This window comes from Ictalurus furcatus, chromosome 18 (assembly GCF_023375685.1).
Source record: "Ictalurus furcatus strain D&B chromosome 18, Billie_1.0, whole genome shotgun sequence".
In the NCBI taxonomy this organism is placed as follows: domain Eukaryota; kingdom Metazoa; phylum Chordata; class Actinopteri; order Siluriformes; family Ictaluridae; genus Ictalurus; species Ictalurus furcatus.
Genome location: NC_071272.1, coordinates 17,596,795 through 17,617,517, shown reverse-complemented (window position 1 = coordinate 17,617,517; position 20,723 = coordinate 17,596,795). Strand labels below are relative to the sequence as shown.

The 20,723-nt window shown below is 39.3% G+C and overlaps 1 protein-coding gene across 1 annotated transcript in view; it reads right to left on the bottom strand.

The window, feature by feature from the left end:
* Window positions 1-20,723, bottom strand: part of rb1 (retinoblastoma 1) — a 46,459-nt gene that overhangs the window by 22,226 nt on the left and 3,510 nt on the right. Inside the window, exons 4-17 of the mRNA XM_053648488.1 lie at window positions 19,472-19,606; window positions 17,381-17,419; window positions 17,197-17,246; window positions 16,170-16,280; window positions 15,902-16,041; window positions 14,938-15,015; window positions 13,244-13,353; window positions 13,058-13,135; window positions 8,975-9,062; window positions 5,038-5,154; window positions 4,907-4,963; window positions 4,789-4,820; window positions 4,616-4,692; window positions 3,536-3,741 (exon numbers count right to left, since the gene is read on the bottom strand). Of these exons, the coding sequence (XP_053504463.1) occupies window positions 3,536-3,741; window positions 4,616-4,692; window positions 4,789-4,820; window positions 4,907-4,963; window positions 5,038-5,154; window positions 8,975-9,062; window positions 13,058-13,135; window positions 13,244-13,353; window positions 14,938-15,015; window positions 15,902-16,041; window positions 16,170-16,280; window positions 17,197-17,246; window positions 17,381-17,419; window positions 19,472-19,606 (1,318 nt within the window). The remainder of the gene's footprint in view (window positions 1-3,535; window positions 3,742-4,615; window positions 4,693-4,788; window positions 4,821-4,906; window positions 4,964-5,037; window positions 5,155-8,974; window positions 9,063-13,057; window positions 13,136-13,243; window positions 13,354-14,937; window positions 15,016-15,901; window positions 16,042-16,169; window positions 16,281-17,196; window positions 17,247-17,380; window positions 17,420-19,471; window positions 19,607-20,723) is intronic.

Here is a 20,723-nt window from a genome sequence, read left to right as displayed (position 1 = left end):
TTTTTACAAAAAAATATCAGCATGTACACAGAAATCCATTCATTGGGACTCCAGGCTATCAATTTTTAGTGAAGTTAAAGGTATATTTATACAGCGCTTTTCTAGACACTCAAAGTGCTTTAAATATATGGGGGGGGGGGATAAACCACCAGTAGTGTGTAGCACCCACAATGCGACAGCAGCCATAGTGTGCTAGAACGCCCACCACACGCCAGCTATTAGTGGAGAGGAGAGAGTGATGTAGCCAATTCAGAAGGGGGCCATCATAGAGAAGGGCCAATTGGGAAATTTCACCAGGACACTGGGGTTATACCCCTACTCTCTTGCAATAAATGTCCTGGGATTTTTAATTGCCACAGAGTCAGGACCTCGCTTTAGCGCCTCATCTGAAAGACGGTGCTGTTTCTACAGTATAGTGTTCCCGTCACGATACCGGGGCATTAGGCCCTATACAGACCCCAGGGTGTGCACTCCCCCTGCTGGCCTCATTAATACCACTTCCAGCAGCAACCATAGTTTTCCCCAGGAGGTCTCCCATCCATGTACAGGATCAACCCTGCTTATGGCTCTGGCCAAAGTTGTGTGTAAATGGTTTTGGAGGCCACACCAAACTAATAATCCCTGCAAATGTTTGTTACAAAAGTTGTATAAATTATCAACTATGTTATGATAAATGCCAGTCAGCCACAGGTTACCAAGCACATTCATATTCCATAAAAGATAACACTCTCAGACAGCTGGAAACAATAAAAAAAAGCAACATTATCTAAACAGTGACAGGGTGCTAAATCTTCCAGTAATGCAGCTCAGCCATTGCAGTGCTACAGCCACCACAGACCGAATTCTCCCTTTGTTGATTTGATTTGGATGAAATGAGTAAAAATTACAAAGTGAAATTAAAAAATGTATTAAACTTTTCCAACTTGACAGTGTAATCCGTGTATAAAATTGCAGTAACTGGTCAGTTACAGAATTTGAAGCTGATCAAATTAAGTTTTACAATAGTGAGTCTCTTAATATATTAAACTCACAAAAGTACATAAACTCAGGAAGTCTAAGCTTTGAAACTAATTAATACCACACTTCCTTTCACAATTACCACATTTCTCATGGTAATGTGCCTGCAAACAATGTATGATAAATGAGGTCCAGTGTTAAAAAAAAAATTGCCTGTATAATCACAACAGATAAACTTCCACAGATACTAACACCACCGACAACTTGGTCTTAGTTGTAACTACTACTACTACTACTACTACTACTACAACAATACTGTAAGCTATTATTACATTCATTACTGCCAGGCCTTAGTACAATACAGTCTATAAAAGGCAGCTCAATAGGGAAAGATAAGTCACTAAGTGATGCCAGGCATAGTGAGCATAGACAGGAAGTTACCCAGAAATCGAACATTTCCCCTTTTTGCCATTCAGTATGCTCCATGAATAAATGGAAGTTGGAGCACTGAAGTGGTGACACGCCCAATTAATACAAATACAATCACAGATGGGTGTGCAAAGGTCACCAACAGCTTGGCAACGTACAAATATTTAATTGCAATTTGCCTGCAAGGAAGCGGTGGCTTAGTGGCTAAGACTTTGAACTACTGCGAGTTCAAATCCCAGCACCTCCAAGCTGCCAATGCTGGGTTCTTGAGTAAGGTCTTTAATCCTCAACTGTTCGGTTGTATCCCATCTATACAGTAGATTAAAATGTCATTGTTGCTCTTCCACAGACAGGTTCATACCTGGAACAAATCCCGCAGGTTCTGACTGATGCAGCTAAAGAGGGAGAATAGTACTCCAGGAGCTCATCATGGATCTGATGAACGACACCACTGCCATTCAGATGCCGTTCAATTGTACTGTGGACATCAGATACCGCTTCACCTACTACCAGATCTCCTACAGCCTCATCTTCATATGTGGCTTGGTCAGCAATGGCATGGCGCTCTGGCGTTTGAGGCTCATGCCATGGACGCTCACAAGCACTGTACTCTACATGGCCAACTTGGCCGTTGTTGACCTCTTCTTCATTCTTTCCCTTCCATTGCGCATCTATTACTACTACAACCGGTCACACAACATGGCTTGGTCTCCTGGAAGTGTCTTCTGCCTGCTGACCTTTGCCCTTAAATACATCAGCATGTATGGAGGTATCTTCTTCCTGGCATGCATAGGGCTGGACCGCTACTTTGCCGTGACACGCCCTGTGCTGTGGCGACCAAAGCAAGCGCATAATGCCTGTACACTCAGCACTGCAATCTGGTTAACAGTACTAGCGCTGAGCTTGGCACTTCCATTTATGCACTCTGCAGCCTCCAAGAGTCGGTACACTTGCTTGCTCGACCCATCCTCGGGGCAACATCAAACCTTCATCCTGGCAGCACTGGGACTGGTGCTGGTTGCATTCCTGCTGCCTGCACTTCTTCTGCTGTTCAGCTACTGCCGCGTGTTGCATGTGCTGGGCAGAATGCCTCACCGTGGGAAAAGCCGCCATCGCCGCACTTTATTACTCATCTACTGTGTGTTGGGTATCTTTCTGCTCTGTTTCACCCCTTACCACACGAACCTGCTATGTTACACACTCACTCATGTGGGTGCTGTGCACAGCTGTGGTCTGGCTAAATTTGCAAGCGCGCTGCATCCGGTCATGCTTTCACTAGCCAGCACCAATTGCTGCCTCAACCCACTTGTGTACTACTGCTCCAGCAGCCTGGTGCACAAAGATGCTACCAGTGGTCAGAGCAACCGGGAACCGGATTCTAGCTCGAATTACAGAAGGAAACGACTTCACCATGACTCCAAAAGGGACAGAACAGTTGAGCTTCAGCATCACTGTTTAATGCATGTTAGTGCCATGACTCAAATAACTACCAGCAACCAGGATGTCTAAGCTTTGCTTCATGTCTGCTGTGAGAAGCTGCTCTTGAACAGACCACATATGTTTTACATTTGTGTAAAAAAAAACTCTACTCTGCATTTATAATAAACCACCAAAAAGGAAAAACCTCCCTACTTCACAGCAAGACAAAAACAGAACCCCAACCTGCATAGCGCTGTATTAAAATAGCTAAACAAACTAAGTTAATTTCGTTGCAGAAACATACGTTATTTGCAGATTTTCTTTTCTTAAGTAATGACCAGATAAGCAGAAGATAAAAATGAAATATAGTGAGTGTAATTTGCTTACTTCTATTTCTCTTCTCCTGCACTGACCTGCAAGACTGAACAGCCAATCAGAGAACTTACCCCCACTATCCTCTGACATCATTTCATCATGCTAAATCGACCCAACAGGTGCCGAACAAGCACCTGTTACTTTTAACAGCACGGCAAACACAATAAAGATTAGTGACAGTGTTCTTAGGCTGACGTCTGCGTAATATTTTACGGCTGTCAATATTCCATTAAATGATTATTACCAACTCGCCCATGTTATATTCTAAAATCAACTTCCATGTTATTTCCACTCAGTGCTTTGTGTTACTTTTGAACATGCCATGCCAGATGCATTAAAAGACAGGAAAGCTCACCGATTTCCACGCAATGCTCTCCATGATCTGCTGCTCACAGCGGCCCAAGTGCTCGATCATGTCGTGCTTCAGAGTGGGCTCCGCCTTGATGAAACTTTCTATCACTTTGTAGACGTCAAAGGCGTGAAGCTGGAAGACGTCCAAGATCCAGGGGAAGCACAGGTTCGTTTCGGGAGATTCGCTGCCGCCATTCTTCAGGGAATATCCTGAAGGGGAACGACTTGCAGTCAACGTTCCAAAATATCCAGTTTTTCAGCAAAACATTTGGTATTTTCTGATATATAATCATCAAAATGTATGCACAAGCTAAACGTTTTATGACAAGAATTTACTGATATGATTGTCACATACAAAAAAACAAAACAAAAAACAAACAAACAAAAAAAAAACCACCATACAAAAATTCTTGAGAGTTATGAAAAGTTCATTTTAAAGCAATTTCAAAAGTTCACTTTCTGGATTTATCAGTAAACAAATAAAACAAACAAATCATTGTCTGTGAGTTAGTAGCATGTACTAGTGTGTTATGTATAGATTAAAACACGAAGCTATGCTGTTATACGAATCAACAACAGGGTGGCGTGATGCATCCGGTGGTGTTACTGTTATCACCCCAGAGTGTTTTCTTCCTCTTACACCACAGCAGTATGCCAACAATTACAATTTCGATTTGTCATTTTTTTTAATCACACTTAATATTTTTTTTTTGAAAACCTGTTTATATTTTCTATCCTCGCCATGCTCCAAAATATAGCAGTAACCTTCCCAGAAGACTGAAGGTTACTATAACGGCAAAAGGGGCACTAAATCTGGAATGGGATGTTCAAAAAGCAGAAATGGGTGTGCTTTTCAGGTGCCCACAAACCTTTGCACATAAAGTGTATTAGAAGAATACTGATATAAACCTTCTGAACAAATCATATTTGAGAATTCAACAGTGCAGTGGTACAAAGTGGTTAAAACTGATTGTAGTTTTCCAGAGACAGGATTTATGTTTGATTATTTTATCTTTCGCTATGGCTGATAAAACCAAGGAGCCTTAATATCAGCTGATTTTACTGGACAGTAAACTTGGCTTACCAACATATGTTGCCAGGACAACTTCCAGTGCACAGGCAAGGAGTGAAGTGTGGAAAGTAGCATTGTTCAGGAGTTTACTGTTGAGGAAAAAAAAATCATTAATGTCCGTGTATTACATTCAAAACAGTCTTTCATGATACTGATCCATCATTTGGATGAATATTGACGCTTACCTGAAATTTTGCACCGAGAGTCTCTTCTCTTCCTATAAAGCAATATTGAAGAAGTCATCAGAAAATGAAGATCACAAAAATTGACACGTTTGCTTCCACCAATTCCCTATACACTCACCGACTTAAGCATCGACTCCATGACTTTGTAGTAAAGCTGGACACCTAGAGTAAATCTCTGAAACAGAAATAAAAGTAAGTTTGTCTTGCAGATGAACCTCAAATAGACTACCTGAGGTTTTGCTTTGTTACCTTCTTGCCCAATCCTTCACAGCGCTGACCAACAGCTTGAGCAAATTTCTGGCTGAAGATCTGACCGAATTGGTCAACCCGCTTCGTGATGTCTTCTGATGGGTCCACAGTGCAGTTCTTTAACAACAACAATAATAATAATAATAATAATAATAATAATAAAACATTCTTTTATAATCTACATGGCTGAGGCAAACAGCATATTATAGACTTTGAATACTCAAGGTGCATCCCGAATCGCATACTTAGGCACTATTCTATGCCATTTTGTAGTAGAGATGTACGTTCGCACTGAAAATTCCAACAAGAAGTAGTGTACTTCAAGTACCCGGATGATGCACTTACTCAACCAGAAAAAACAAAAACAAATAGTGGAATGTCAACTTTGCTTACGTAGTGGAAGAGGGGATCGGCTTACATGAGGAAAAAATAAATAAATTTACTTCTTGTTTTCTTTCAAACAAAAAGTAGCATCGTAGTGATGTACGTGTGCTCGGGCCTGGAAAGTTAAGTACAATGTGAGTGCAAGCCAGCAGGGGAGAAGGGAAGGGGACAATCGTGCTTGGGCACAGCACAAGGCAATTGGGCCTAAGTCTAAGCCCTTAACCCCTTTCGCCCCGACACTAGCATTCATTCCGCCGGCGGAATGGAAAACGACTTATCGGACATTTTCAATTAGTATAAACAAATGAATTATTGTATCACCGCAGTACTGGTACAAGATTAGTCAGGACACTTGTGGCTTTCTGAGTGTACAGTTTTATGCCTGTGTGCTGAACTGCTGGTGAGCAGGGAGATGGGAAAGGGCGGAGTTTGAGCTCCCTGCTGGGCAAACAATTCACACCTCTCCACGAAAACATTGAGACAGAGATAAATCGGAGAGCACGGCTAAAGCTTTTTTGATAGTAAAACACCGTATACAACGGCCACAATAAAATTATAACATTTAAACCAAAGATCGGACTTCTATAAACATTTACTACCTTACATTACCTACATAGACGAAAATCCAGTTCGCGCGCAGTTTTATAAATCATGCACATTTCCATCGGTATGAAGTCCATCAGCTTTATTGAAGGAAGCAAATGCAAAGTTCCATATTTAGTCACAAATGTCCTCTTCAAAATGCATTAAGTGTTTTAATATCCCACCCCTCTGGTATTTAGTAATTAGCCATAAACTAAACTGAGACACCATCGAAAAAAAGCTAATCTGCTTTGGCTATGCTGAACAACCTGCCTCCTAAATTATAATCGGGCAGTCTAACTTGATCGACACCCACTTGGACCAACTGTAGATACTTCTAGCTTTCAAACAAGCCCAAACTCGACATGATTGACCACTCCGAGGCTGAGAAAATCAAATGCGTAATCAGCACAAACAAACTTTTACGCGTGCGTCTTGAGTTGTGTGACAGCGGTACAGGCCAATCAGCACAGCGCTACAGGACCGTGCAGAGAAACTATCAGGAAAAGCAGCTCCGCTCTAGTGGTCTTCCTGCAAAACTTTATACAGCAGGTTTTTGCATGTTTGGCAGTTTTTTTCTGATCGCTAGTTTTCTACTGGTTTTCGCTCAGCGTGCGATTTATCGGCGTCTTATAGAGGCGGCGTGCTCCCGAAAAAGCCTGATTGCGGCACAGCTTCTGGAGCAGTTATTTCCGAGTGGCTCTTTATTTATTTATTTTTTTGGAGGAAGACTATGTGGATTGAGTTGAGGGGCTCTATCTACCCCCCCAGAGAAATCAGAGGAGAGGGGTATTTTTAATAAACATTATATTTTATAAGTATGTTTCAGACTTTTTTGTGTGTGTGAAATTACACATTGTGTAACAGAGTTCATGCTACTGCCATTTGTTTTCATTTTGTGCCATTTGGAGAGGTTATTTTGTGCCTTTTAAAAAAAAATTGCTATTTCTAGAAGTCTGCAATATTTAAAGGCTTTGTGCCATTTTTATAAGCTTTGTGCCATTTAGAGTGGTTTTATGTCATTTGGAGAGGTTTTTACCTGTGTTTGGATAACCTTACACACAATTTTAGTGGTTAGAGATAACTTCCTCATATTTTGGGTGTTCATGGACAAGTACTTGGGGCATATCTTTGAGACCAGGAATGGGGTTGATATCAACATTTGCTGTGAAGATATAACATTTGTGTCAAAAGTAAATATTTTTTTGAAATAATTTTTTTTTTTAAAATCTGAAATGTATTGCCCCAGGTAGGCTAGGTCAAAGAAGGAATACTTGAAATAACTGCTAATTCTTAAAGTCTTAAGTGTCTACTTTCATATGAGCCATTAACCACTACTGTGGTGTGTGAGACCACAAAACAAATCAATGCTGAACACAGGTACCCCCAAAACAGACAAAAATGCCATTTTTTGGCTACCGGTAAAAGAGGTTAAGCATACTTGTGGTTTGAGCAAAAAACTCCCGGCAATAGTGTTTTCCTGTATTTTCTTTCTCACAATGCTGAAAGTCATATGGTGACTGTGACAACGCTTATATGCTTTTTGGGTGAAATTGCAAATTTTTCATGTCAACCCATGTTTATTTTGACCAGGAACAATGCACCGTCACTTTAATTCAGTCTGAGCAGTGTGGCAAAAATAGACTGTGTGTGTGAAAGAGAGAGAAACGATCACAGCGCTGCTGCTTCAGCTCCATTTGAGATGATACTACTCTTCTAAAATTCATACACTAGAGTAGAGTCTAGTGCACTGTAGTGCACAGTGTACAGCGTATAGTACAACTTCAGTGATGTTTCCAAATGAATAACAGAATATTCACCTGACAAACAGCTTTTTTTTTTTAATAAAATAAACCTGAATTGGTTTAATAATAATAATAATAATAATAATAATAATAATTAAACAATTGTATTAGATTCAGCGATGCATATCAACACATGACTCATATCACAGCCATCTGTTTTTGGTTGAATTCAAAATAACAAGTTGAACATACAGCTCAAAACAATTTCATCGCCTTACAAAGAGAGTAGGAAGGTTAAGACAAAGCTACCAAATATTCAAAACAGAGAAACAAATACCAACATAATTAAGGAATACTCGAGTATTCATTATTCATGCCATTACCATAAAAAAAACCACAAATTAAAGTAACATTTCATCTATCTATTCTGTTTGTACCCAGTGCTGTACAATAATATCATGCTTAGTGCTTAAAACCATAGCTGGACTTATGAAAAGAGTGTGTGGAGTTCACAATTTCCATATGTTATCATAACTCATCCATAATTTATGTGCTTCCTTTGTGCTTCTGGTAGTTGCATGCATGCAATATGTAAATATATTCTCACTATTTGGTGTGTGTGCATGAGTGAAATTTCCCCATGGTCAACTTCCCATGAACCCAAAATGTAAATTAGATTAGCATTATGTGTAACACACAGAAGCCTGAGTGGCCTGGATAATTTGTGAAGAATGCACGTTCATTTACTGATTGTAGTAATAATAGGTGAGAAACGATATGGCACGATTCCACATGTAAAAAAAACCCAAGTAAAAAAAATAAAAATAAAATATTTTGTTCACAAAATTAATATTAAAATGAAACTTTTCGATTCTGTCTTTCAGCAACTCGAACAATAAATGCTGCCTTCTAGCACCAGTGCTAGTGGTGGAAAATTTTACACGCAGCTAAATGTAGCCTAAATGTAGGTCATTGGTCAAGTTTTCACAATGCTAAACTGGAGGCTATACGCTTTTCTTATTTCTTAGCTACAGTGCAAAAATCAGAAACAAAACATGTCTTGGCTAACTTACTACAGCTGTGGCCAAAAAAAATGAAAGTGCTCACAATTTTTAATCTTGCCAAAGTGTTCCTTTAAAAAAGTTGAGAACCAAGTGTGGACTAAGTGTAAGACGCTGGGAATAACATTTATCAGGTAGTTGGTGTTGTTTTGCTCAGAAGCGTACCTTGAAGTAAACCATGAGAATGCCTGAAGGTTGGTCACTGATTGAGGTAAGCTCACCCCTCAGCTGCTGGATTGAATACATTGCAGCTCTGGAAGACAAAGATCCAACTGTTACAAAGATAATGAGATAATTGGGCATAACCTAAAGTTAAGACTGTATACATAGGTCATTGATTAGATTCAGATCACTTTGGGATGTCTCACTGATTGGATCTCATGTTTTTTTGAACAATAAACTAGATTTTAGCTTCTCTCATACAACGTGTTCTAGATTTTTACTTTCGATTGGTCTTTTGAGTATGATCACTTATGGAAAAAGGTCATTAGCACCACTAGTTGTTTTTGACGTGACAAATGTAAAGCAGCAACATCCTGTTATGGCTCTGAACTTGCAAATCGCTACCAAAAGTGAGGCAAAAAAGAAAAGAATAAAACCCACAGAGGGTGGGTTGCGGTGCCATTTTGCCCTTTTAATTTTTTATAGGTTTATAACTATAGCCGATGTACGTTCGCATTACATTTCAGGCTTGAAACTTGGCATGTAGGATTCTTGACTAAAGGAATCGGAGCACAGTGGCTACATTTCTCAGCTCGTCTCCATTTTGAAATACTGACTAGTTACTATACTAACATTTGGACTGCAGTAGCTGAAATCCTGATAAAATTACTGCTATTTAAAACTTTAACTATATTAGGATGCAGTGTGTGAGAGCGCAGTTTCTCCTCCCAAAGCTCAAAGGAAACCAACAGTATCCACAACTTGTTCAAAATACTAATTTATTTCTGCTCTTCATCCAAGTGACTCAAACTTCTCGTAATCGGTCACGATGAACACGCTCTATTTTAAATGTGCCAGATGGCGAGACAGGGTGCGTGTCCATGACTCATACGCCTAACTCAATTCATACATTTAGTGGTTGTTTGCTTAATAATTAAGGATTTAATATTCAGAACATCATTTTAAACATTTATTTAGGACAATTTCTCCCACTACAAGTCACCGTTTTGGGATTTAAACTTCAGTCGCAGCTTTACCACGTTGTATTTCCACTTTTTCTGCAGATCAGCCACACTGCAGGTGTGTGTGTGTCTATGTGTTATCTACGCTCACCGGTCACAACAAATAAGTGGTAATTGAACTGTAATGAGAAATGACTCAAGATTGTTATTTTAATACGACAAATACACCATGAAGTAATTTTACACTAAACACAATTATATTAGAGTTATATAGTGGACAGAAACAGAGTCACAATGGGTTGTGTGTGCTGTGTTATTAGCAGATGAGCTATGAAACGCCGTTTAGACTTCTAAGATGCCAGGCAGTAAGAGCATTTCCTGTTAGCTGCCAGCTGCATATTATAACTAAGAAAAATGCATGAATTACTAAAGCAATAAGGCATGAGCTACAGTGATCCGTGATAAAATCACTATAGTGGACAGACTTAAGCGGCTTATTGTTTTTATAAGACGGCAAAAAAGGATCAAATCCAACGTTCAGTCAACTATTTAATTTATTATGAATAATATTCACAACAAACAATTTGTCTGCCACACAAAGTCACAATATAGTAACAGTAAGCTGTATTGCCCCTTAGTGTTATGGACACCAAAACGATACTATATAAATAAAGGTTTTCGTTTTAAATTCTGGGGAAAAAATTAGGGCTATATATAATTAAAAAATAATAGAATTTCCGAATACTTGAGGACATTTCTATGATACGCAATACATATCACGGTATATAGTTTAGCCAACAAACTATCTACAAAACAGCAGTAAAATAAACTAACAATTTTAAACCAAGTTTAACAAAATTGTTCTTTAGTGCCTACCAAAAAAAAAAAAAAAACCAAAAAAAAAAAAAAAAACCACCATCTATTCAGTACCAGTTAATTTTATATATTATATATATATATATCTATATATATATATATATATATATATATATATATTTTTTTTTTTTTTTTACAAAGGTTGGTATCGCCACACCAACGATGTGTCAGAAAAGCATATGGCGTTTATCACGATATCGATACAGTGCATCCGGAAAGTATTCACAGCGCGTTATTTTTTCCACATTTTGTTATGTTACAGCTTTATTCCAAAATGGATTAGATTCATTATTTTCCTCAAAATTCTACAAACAATACCCCATAATGACAACGTGAAAGACGTTTGTTTGAAATCTTTGCAAATTTATTAAAAATAAAATACAAAACACGACATGTACATAAGCATTCACAGCCTTTGCTCAATACTTTGCTGAAGCACCTTTGGCACCAATTACAGCCTCAAGTCTTTTTGAGTATGACGCTACAAGCTTGGCACAACTATTTTTGGGCAGTTTCTCCCTTTCTTCTTTGCAGGACCTCTCAAGCTCCATCGGGTTGGATGGGGAGCGTCGGTGCACAGCCATTTTCAGATCTCTCCAGAGAAGTTCAATCGAGTTCAAGTCTGGGCTCTGGCTGGGCCACTCAAGGACATTCACAGAGTTGTCCTGTAGCCACTCCTTTCTTATCTTGGCTGTGTGCTTAGGGTCATTGTCCTGTTGGAAGATGAACCTTCGCCCCAGTCTGAGGTCCAGAGCGCTCTGGAGCAGGTTTTCATCAAGGACGTCTCTGTACATTGCTGCATTCATCTTTCCCTCGATCCTGACTAGTCTCCCAGTTCCTGCCGCTGAAAAACATCCCCACAGCATGATGCTGCCACCACCATGCTTCACTGTAGGGATGGTATTGTCCAGGTGATGAGTGGTGCCTGGTTTCCTCCAGACATGACGCTTGCCATTCAGGCCAAAGAGTTCAATCTTTGTTTCATCAGACCAGGGAATTTTGTTTCTCATGGTCCGAGAGTCCTCCAGGCGGGCTTTCATGTGCCTTTTACTGAGGAGTGGCTTTCGTCTGGCCACTCTATCATACAGGCCTGATTGGTGGAGTGCTGCAGAGATGGTTGTTGTTCTGGAAGTTTCTCCTCTCTCCACAGAGACACGCTGGAGCTCTGTCAGAGTGACCATCGGGTTTTTGGTCACCTTCCTGACTAAGGCCCTTCTCCCCCGATCGCTCAGTTTGGCCGGGCGGCCAGCTCTAGGGAGAGTCCTGGTGGTTCCAAACTTCTTCCATTTATGGACGATGGAGGCCACTGTGCTCATTGGGACCTTCAATGCTGCAGAAATGTTTCTGTACCCTTCCCCAGATCTGTGCCTCGAAACAATCCTGTCTCGGACGTCTACAGACAATTCCTTGTACTTCATGGCTTGGTTTGTGCTCTGACATGCATTGTTGTGGGACCTTATATAGACAGGTGTGTGCCTTTCCAAATCATGTCCAATCAACTGAATTTACCACAGGTGGACTCCAATCAAGTTGTAGAAACATCTCAAGGATGATCAGTGGAAACAGGATGCACCTGAGCTCAATTTTGAGTGTCATGGCAAAGGCTGTGAAAACTTATGTACATGTGCTTTTTTGTTTTTTTATCTTTAATAAATTTGCAAAGATTTCAAACAGATTTCTTTCACGTTGTCATTATGGGGTATTGTTTGTAGAATTTTGAGGAAAATAATGAATTTAATCCATTTGGGAATAAGGCTGGAACATAACAAAATGTGGGAAAAGTGAAGCGCTGTGAATACTTTCCGGATACACTGTATATGATCCAGCCCTATCAAAACTTTTTCATGATTCGCATGTAGGCAAAACTTCATGACTGTCTGATTAAAGGCTCTGTAGACTTGTACATGTCCCGCCCCTGGAGGTGGCTCTTGCGCTACAGAAGCATCTCATTAGCTGCAGTAAGGCATGTTTTTGGCTGTGCATCTACCCTCCACACCATTCACTTTTAATACCATCCCTGCTATCTTTGGTACAGATTAAGAAACCATAATTTCCTGTTATTAATAAAAGAAACGAACCACCGACCGAGACTAAATATTGCAATTTAACATGTTAACCATAGTTAATCTACTCATGTGAATAACTCGTGAATTTTTTTCAGTCATTAATCAGCCAATTTACATGTTAGTGGTAAGAAGTGTGGCGTTATTAAACCAGTGTCATGAGATCCATATTACAGCTTTTCTACCTGATTGGGGTCTGTTGAGGAATGGAGACACTCTCCTCTCCAGATGGATTCTTTCTAGGAGTCATTTCTACATTTGTACTACAAGAAAGAAAGAAAAAAAAAGTTGAATATACAGTTAACTGGGTAATCAGAAGCGAGTTTTCATTTGGTTCTTGCTGCAAAGGTGGATTAATGAGCAATACATACGCTTCTGTTTTGATTGGGCTGAGGGTCTCGTCGTCAGTTAAGAACAGTCGTGCGTCAAAGTCCTTGCTTTTATGGTAGAGCTCTTCATAACTTTTGGATAGTGTTTCCACCTATAAAGAGAATACAACCAACTTTTAAAACACTGCAAATATACTCTAAAGCAAAAGGAGGCTTTTACATTCAATTATATTTGGTTGAACCAGCAACAATATTCCCAATCCTCATAAAAGAGCAGAGTCTATATAACCACGTAATGTAACCAAATGACTGATAAAACAGGCTTGTTGACTTTCATAGTATTTCAATCATCAGGTGTAACGGACAAGAAGCTCAGCTCAAAGCTAATATTTACTTCAGGTTCACTGCACATCATAGGCCTTTAAATGATTCATTTCAGAAGCTTAAGGGCAGGACAGATGCATCACTAAAGCATGTTTGCTCCATAAAAAACAGAGGAGTAAAACTCTTCTCTTTAGCATTTGTTAGACTTCATAAATTGGGCAGCTTCTCCATGAGAGCACTTGAACGGGGGGAAAAAGTAATGAAAGTATTGCTACAGAGGAAAACATCATTTTCATAAATTAAATTAAGTGATGCATTAAATCTTCGATGGAAACTGAAATTCTGGACATGGTAAACTGACAACTGGCTTAAATGGCATTTTTATACAGTTGCATAAGTAAGGAATATAACACTTGATGGCATGCTGTTATAGGAAAGTGATCGATGACAGGGTGGTGTAATGTGCTCTGATGGGAAGCGAGGTTACTGTTACCACTATTACCAATCCTATCTAGTACTGGATAATTAACTACCCTGGATTGCGCTCTGGATTAGATTTATTGTCATACAACTGAAAGAAAGGATTGGTTTTACTTTGGCGATGAGGAGGTGGTTTGCCTTCACCGTAGCTTTGGAGGCAGAAAATCAAGAGGATTTGAGCTTTTATTCTAGTTTTTTTTGTATTTACTGTTGTAAAGCACCCATGTTGTTTTAATGGTGCTATAAAGGCTGGGTGATATACATCGATATTGTGATAAACGATTATGCAATACACTTCTGAGATATCATTAGTATGGTAATGGTTTTTTTTTTTTTACGTTTTTAATAATTACTGATTAAATGGTACTGAATGGGTGCCGCTGATTTGACGTAATTTTTTTCTTCGTCTTCGTTAAAAAAAAAAGAACATCAAACTCGGTTTAACGTTTTTTTGTTGTTGTTTATTTTACTACTGTTTAGCAGACAGTTTGTTAGCCAAATTATATATTGTGATGCACATCTCGTAACGTAGAAACCTACAGAAGGATTGTGATATATTTGTCATATTGCCCAGCCCTAGGTGCTATATAAATAAATTTGACATTGACACTGAGAAGCTAGTGTGCAGCCACTGTTAAAGTGGGACGTCGTATCATGCATCAGTGGACGTCCCCCAAAAAAAAAAAACCCAACCCATTCTTATCTTTAGTTATACTGCAACGTTAGCAATGAAATAGTGTCGATTTAGCACGATGTAAATCTTCTCATATTCGCTCACTAAGAAACCCCCCCCCCCACTTGCCCCTCCAATGCAAAGTGAAAAAAGTGTGTTCTTGTTTCAAAGGGAATATCTAGCAGATCAGTAACTGATCAACTTGGAAGACACACAAAACCCATTTAAGATATCAAATGTTGTTTGAAGCAGAACTTACTGCAGGAAGCTCCTGTGATCCTGACAAGCTCATGGACTCCAGGAAGGCACAGAAACTGCTTTGGTAGACGTTCTTCACCTGGAATTACAACAAGCACGGTGATGAAATGCTTTTAAGAGGCATCAATTTAATGAGATTACTACAGTTCACCAGATGACAACTTTTAAACCTAAGATAGAAAAACAAGAGTTCACTTTATCCTGATGACAAAGAAGGGGTGGACAAATCAGTAGTCCAGATGTCCAGGACAAGTGGATTTGATGTCAGGATATTCAGGCTATTTTAACTGCCGAGTGAACAAGCATGTTCAACAACCTGAAAAAGAAAAAATGCTACTCCTTGCTGACTTTTGCAAAACAAAAAGCTCTCATTTGGCATGTGAGTTTTGTTTAAACACAAGTTTCACGGTCATGAAGCACACCTCAATGGTGTAACCACTCATTCTAAATCCCAACTGCCTGCTGCACTACACACATCAGGTGAGGTGTGATCTGGTTAGCAGTGGAATGATTTCTTTTTTTTTTTTTTACTAGGTGTCCTTAATATAGCGTGAAGGACAATGGACAATATTTCCAATATAAGGAAACTGAAAACTGGGCTAATAAAAAAAAAAAAAGTTACACATAATGCAGTCATTCAACTCTCCTACTGGAAATAATATTAACTTTGTTGCAAAAAATATCCAGAGAAAATAAAGACGCTAGCCAGAATTTAAACCAAGGCTCAAAGGCAAAACACTGGCAACCTGGTGATGTCTGGTTGAGGGAGCAAACATGATGTGCTGCATTAAAAACTTTGCTTGATAATATACTCACACACTGTATAGCGATGTCCTATTTCTGGTTTTATCTTTAATCTTGGCTCTAATATGTCACTTCTCATCACAAACAGGAAACATAAAGAACGTTTCTTGGTTTTTACAAATGATTGCTCTTGATAAACGGGATCATGCAGATCTTCTAACCTCATCTACACTGCAGTCACTCTCCTTACACAGCATCTCCAGCAACTGCATGTCCATCTCGCAAGGACGGGATTTGTTGGCTTTGTTCCGCCTTGAGGTCCGAGTCGGAGGGCTCTGTGTCGTCTCGCTGATTGCCGACTCTGATTGGAAAGAGAGGACGGGAGGTGATTCGGCTTTACAGAGGCTTATAGAGCTTAACTACAGACTGCCTTCACTGGAATACTGAAATAATTTTCTGTAAGAAAAGGATCAAGTGTAACTTGCTTACTGTAGAGAGGCTGGAGGAGAGAGGATGGGCAGCGCTTGATGTAGAACTCCAAAACACACAAAAGTAACTGGAAGGCTATCACCAGGTCATCCTCCATTTGCAGAACACTTCCTGTACACAGACAAACGCAGAGATATGAACTGTAAGACTGCTGTTTGTCCTTAAAAAAGCCATAATGCAGAGAAATATGAAAGACCAATAACAATAATGACAATAATAATAATAATAATTATAATAATGTTAATGAAGGAGGGAAAATGTATGTTAAAAATAATATTTTCAAACAATATTTCCATATTCAAATTTCAACTTCATTATGCAATTCTTAAACTTTTTGTCTAAAATAACTGTCACAAGAGCCTCTGAATACATGAACCCAACTTACAATATGCTTAACTTTCTCCTAATTTTATACTATGCATCAATTTCTTCATTCAAAAAAAGAAAAGAAAAAAAGAACAAACATGTGTGACATCAAATATATCACATGTATAAAGTTATTTTCCATCTAAAATGGCATTTTATTAAAACATACAGAGCACCGCGAAGGCACAATGCCTTATGTCGTACCATACAGGGGGAGCATGTACACTGAATGGAGAGAGTATGGGATTCTGAATAAATATGATTTCTGCATGAAGACAAATTAAAGACTGAATATTTAACTGGATCTCATGTAGCCTTCAGAACAGTAAACAAAATGAAACATAGCGAGCTGTTTAAAACCACAGCCAAAATGCAGTGTCTGATCCACTTGTAGCAGCGCGACACTAATGTACCGTACCATACCATACCAGTGTGAGTGATGTGCTGAGAATGATCCAGGAGGTAGCATAAATAATATCTGGCTTTGATGAATGTGGCTCGGAAGAAGACTGAAACTGTGCAAGAGAACTGGTTGTGTGAGTGTGTGTGTGTGTGTGTGTGTGTGTGTGTGTGTGTGTGTGTGTGCACGCATGTAGTCATTCTCTTACACATTCTAGATATGTACTAAGGTATTGAACTGGGCACCAAGTTTTTATCCCACCTTTAGCCAAGAGGAATAAGATCCAGCTACAGCGCAAAAGCTCTCGTCTCCTGAGTGAAGAGAGAAATCAGTTACAGACACATAAGAGTTTACATAAATGGTATATAACAATCATGCAAGTACAGTTTTTTTTTTTAATGGGAAACAAAAGAAATGTGTGAATTAATTAAGGATTTCTACTTACTTAACTTCTTCAGACACCATATAGATTTTTGCACATGTTCTGGGGGGGGGAAGAAAAGAAAAAAAAAAAACAGAGTAAAGATAGTTACTTGCTCCACAGTCCATTTCGAAAACTGGTCTTATACAGCATGGCCTCTGAACTACAGCCTGCCTACATCTTTCACATGACGAGTTAGGCCGTGCTGATATTTGTGTTAACGTAAAACCAAAACAGACAAAACAAACAGAGCGACATTAGCATTGTTTAATGAAATACTTTAACAATAGGCTGGGGGAAATATAGTGATACACTATAAATCATTTATTTTTCTTCTTCTGTCTTTATGCATTGTTATACACAGTACTGCACTAGTATTGGCACCCTTGGTAAATATGAACAAAGAAGGCTGTGAAAATTTGTCTTTATTGTTTAACCTTCTGATCTTTTGTTTAAAAAAAATTCACAAAAATACTCTGATCTCATGGATAGCAAGCAATTAATTGCAAACACCACAGGTTTATCCCTGCAAAATAACTTTGTTAAATATAGGTGTGCAACAATTATTGGCACCCTTTTAGTCAATACTTTGTGCTACCTCCCTTTGCCAAGATAACAGCTCTGAGTCTTCTCCTATAATGCCTGATGAGTTTGGAGAATACATGGCAAGGGATCTGAGACCATTCCTCCATACAGAACCTCTCCAACTTCAAATTTTGAGGTCCACGCTGGTGGACTCTCCTCTTCAGTTCACCCCACAGGTTTTCAAGTCAGGGGACTGGGATTTCCATGGCAGGACCTTGATTTTGTGGTCAGTAAAACATTTTTGTGTTGATTTTGGATCATCGTCCTGCTGGAAGATCCAACCACGGCCCATTTTAAGCTTTCTGGCAGAGGCAATCAGATTTTTATTTAATATCTGTTGATATTTGATAGAGTCCATGATGCCATGTATCCTAAAAAAATGTCCAGGTCCTCTGGCAGAAAAACAGCAACAAAACATTAAAGAGCCACCACCATATTTAACCGTGGGCATGAGGTACTTTTCCATATGGCTACCTCTCTGTGTACACCAAAACCACCTCTGGTGTTTATTACCAAAAGGCTCTATTCTGGTTTCATCTGACCATAGGACCTTATATCCCATCTGAAGTTCCAGTAGAGTCTGGCAAACTGAAGACGCTTGAGTTTGTTTTTGGATGAGAGTAGATGCGGTTTTCTTGAAACCCTTCCAAAGAACTTGTGGTGATGTACGTGACTTCGGATTGTAGTTCAGGAGACTTTCTGACCCCAAGATGCAACTAACTTCTGCAGTTCTCCAGCTGTGATCCTTGGAGATTTTTGGCCACTCAAACCATCCTCTTCATAGTGCGTTGAGAAAAAATAGACACATGTAAAATTCCAGGTTGATTCATAACATTTCCAGTTGACTGGAACTTCTTAATTATTGCCCTGATGATGGAAATGGGCATTTTCAATGCTTGTGCTATTTTCTTATAGCCACTTCCCATTTTGTGAAGTTCAACAAAATTTTGCTGCACATCACTGCTATATTCCTTGGTCTTACCCATTGTTATGAATGACTACAGGAATTTGGCCTATGTGTTACCTATCCTGAGACGTGTTTTGATGCAATATCACTTACTGTATTTCTTATTTCGAGCCTACTAAGAGTTTGCACATGCTGGACCACAAAACCAGAGACTGAAAGCTCTGTGTAAAGATTCAAATCAGTGCCCTGCTCTCAACTCTAAATGGCATGACAACACCGGGAGCCTGTCTAAATAGGCTTTAAAATCTACAGAACCCACGGTCAACCATGTAGGGTGTTGTGATTGCTCATGATTAATATATTTCCCCCAAATCATTCTTTAATTCATTATTAAATTACTGAATCATGCCGCGGTAGAAGAGAAATAAAACACTTTGGAAGGGGCTGGTACAGAAAAATAACAAGCTTGGTCAGTGACGCCACTTTGTGCCGCATCACACCATACCGACACTGCTTATTTTCCTAGAACAGCACGACCCGCTGCGCTTTATTCCTTACATGCATCCGGCGCTTGCGTTTACTCGTTATCCTTAATGCAACGAGTCTTAATTAAAAAGTCTTACTTCACAAATCTCTGATAGAGAGCCAGCGACACCTCGTATTTCTTCTCAAGCCTCGTCACAGCCGAGTTTACTTTAGGGCTTATCGTGTCCAAGATTTCGTCCAGCTTTCGCACCAGGGAGAGAAACTGCTTCACGCTACAAAGGAACAGCACAGGAGGAATATGGTTTAATCAGGCTCGAGACAGAAATCCAAGCTCTAAGAGTTACACAAATTAGAACTGTGCTTGTATATTAATGTAAATTTTAAAAAATATTTTTAAAAAGTGTGTCATTCTTTAAAGCTGTAGTATAAAAAAAATCATTCATTGAGCAAGTACGTAAAAAAAAAAATCATCAGTGTTGAAACTGTCTCCAATTGAGCCCAACGGTGAGCTTATAGTAACGGTTTATAATTTGAGCTGTCGGATTTCACGGGAAAGGTCAGTTTGACGCCATTCGCCTTTGCGTGGTTATGTCACGTCCGTAAACAGAAAGAAGAGCCGGCTACTATATCGCGTGTGTGGGTGCTGAGGATGGTGGAGTGTTCGTAGCTTGTCCTTACAACAGTTGTTTAGAATTTAAACTTGTCATCTAGACGGCTGCTTTAAATCTGGATCGTTCTAAACGCAATCATCGTTGACATCTGGGGAATCAGCTGTTGTCAACACCAAGAAACCTCGAACTGCGGAGAGCCTGCAGTCCAAAAGAGAATGCGACAGAGCCCGTGCTAAAACGAGAATAAGTATTGGCATGTCTTTTGAGAGGTGGCGAAAACTCAGAGATCTGACGGGAATGAAGAGTGACCGAGATGCGTTTTTTTTTTCTTCTGCTGAACAGGTCAGACATTTCAGTGGCTCAATACGTAGCTAGCTAACAATAGCGTACACATTCGCTTGGTACAGCTAGGTATCGAGTTTACTATGTTTTTTTCTCTTTGTTTTATTTCCTTTTTTTCCCTTTTGTTTTATTTTATGGTCAGTGTGGTAAATTGTACTCGTATAACAAACACTACAATGTTTTCCTTTTTCTTGATGCACGCCCTTTCGGTCATCATTTTTTGTTGATTCCTGTCGGTCAACACAGTGGTGGTGTTTCTTATGCGGTTGATCTTAAGACACAACTGTCCAATTTTTATTCCAAAAATTTTTGGCTTTTCATCGTTTCATGTGCAATCACCAAAAGTCTTGGCATCAAAACATTACACGTTGGACGGTTTTAATGCGTTCAATGTACTTTTGCCGTGTCAATCGGGCATCCTTGACCGTACTCGTAT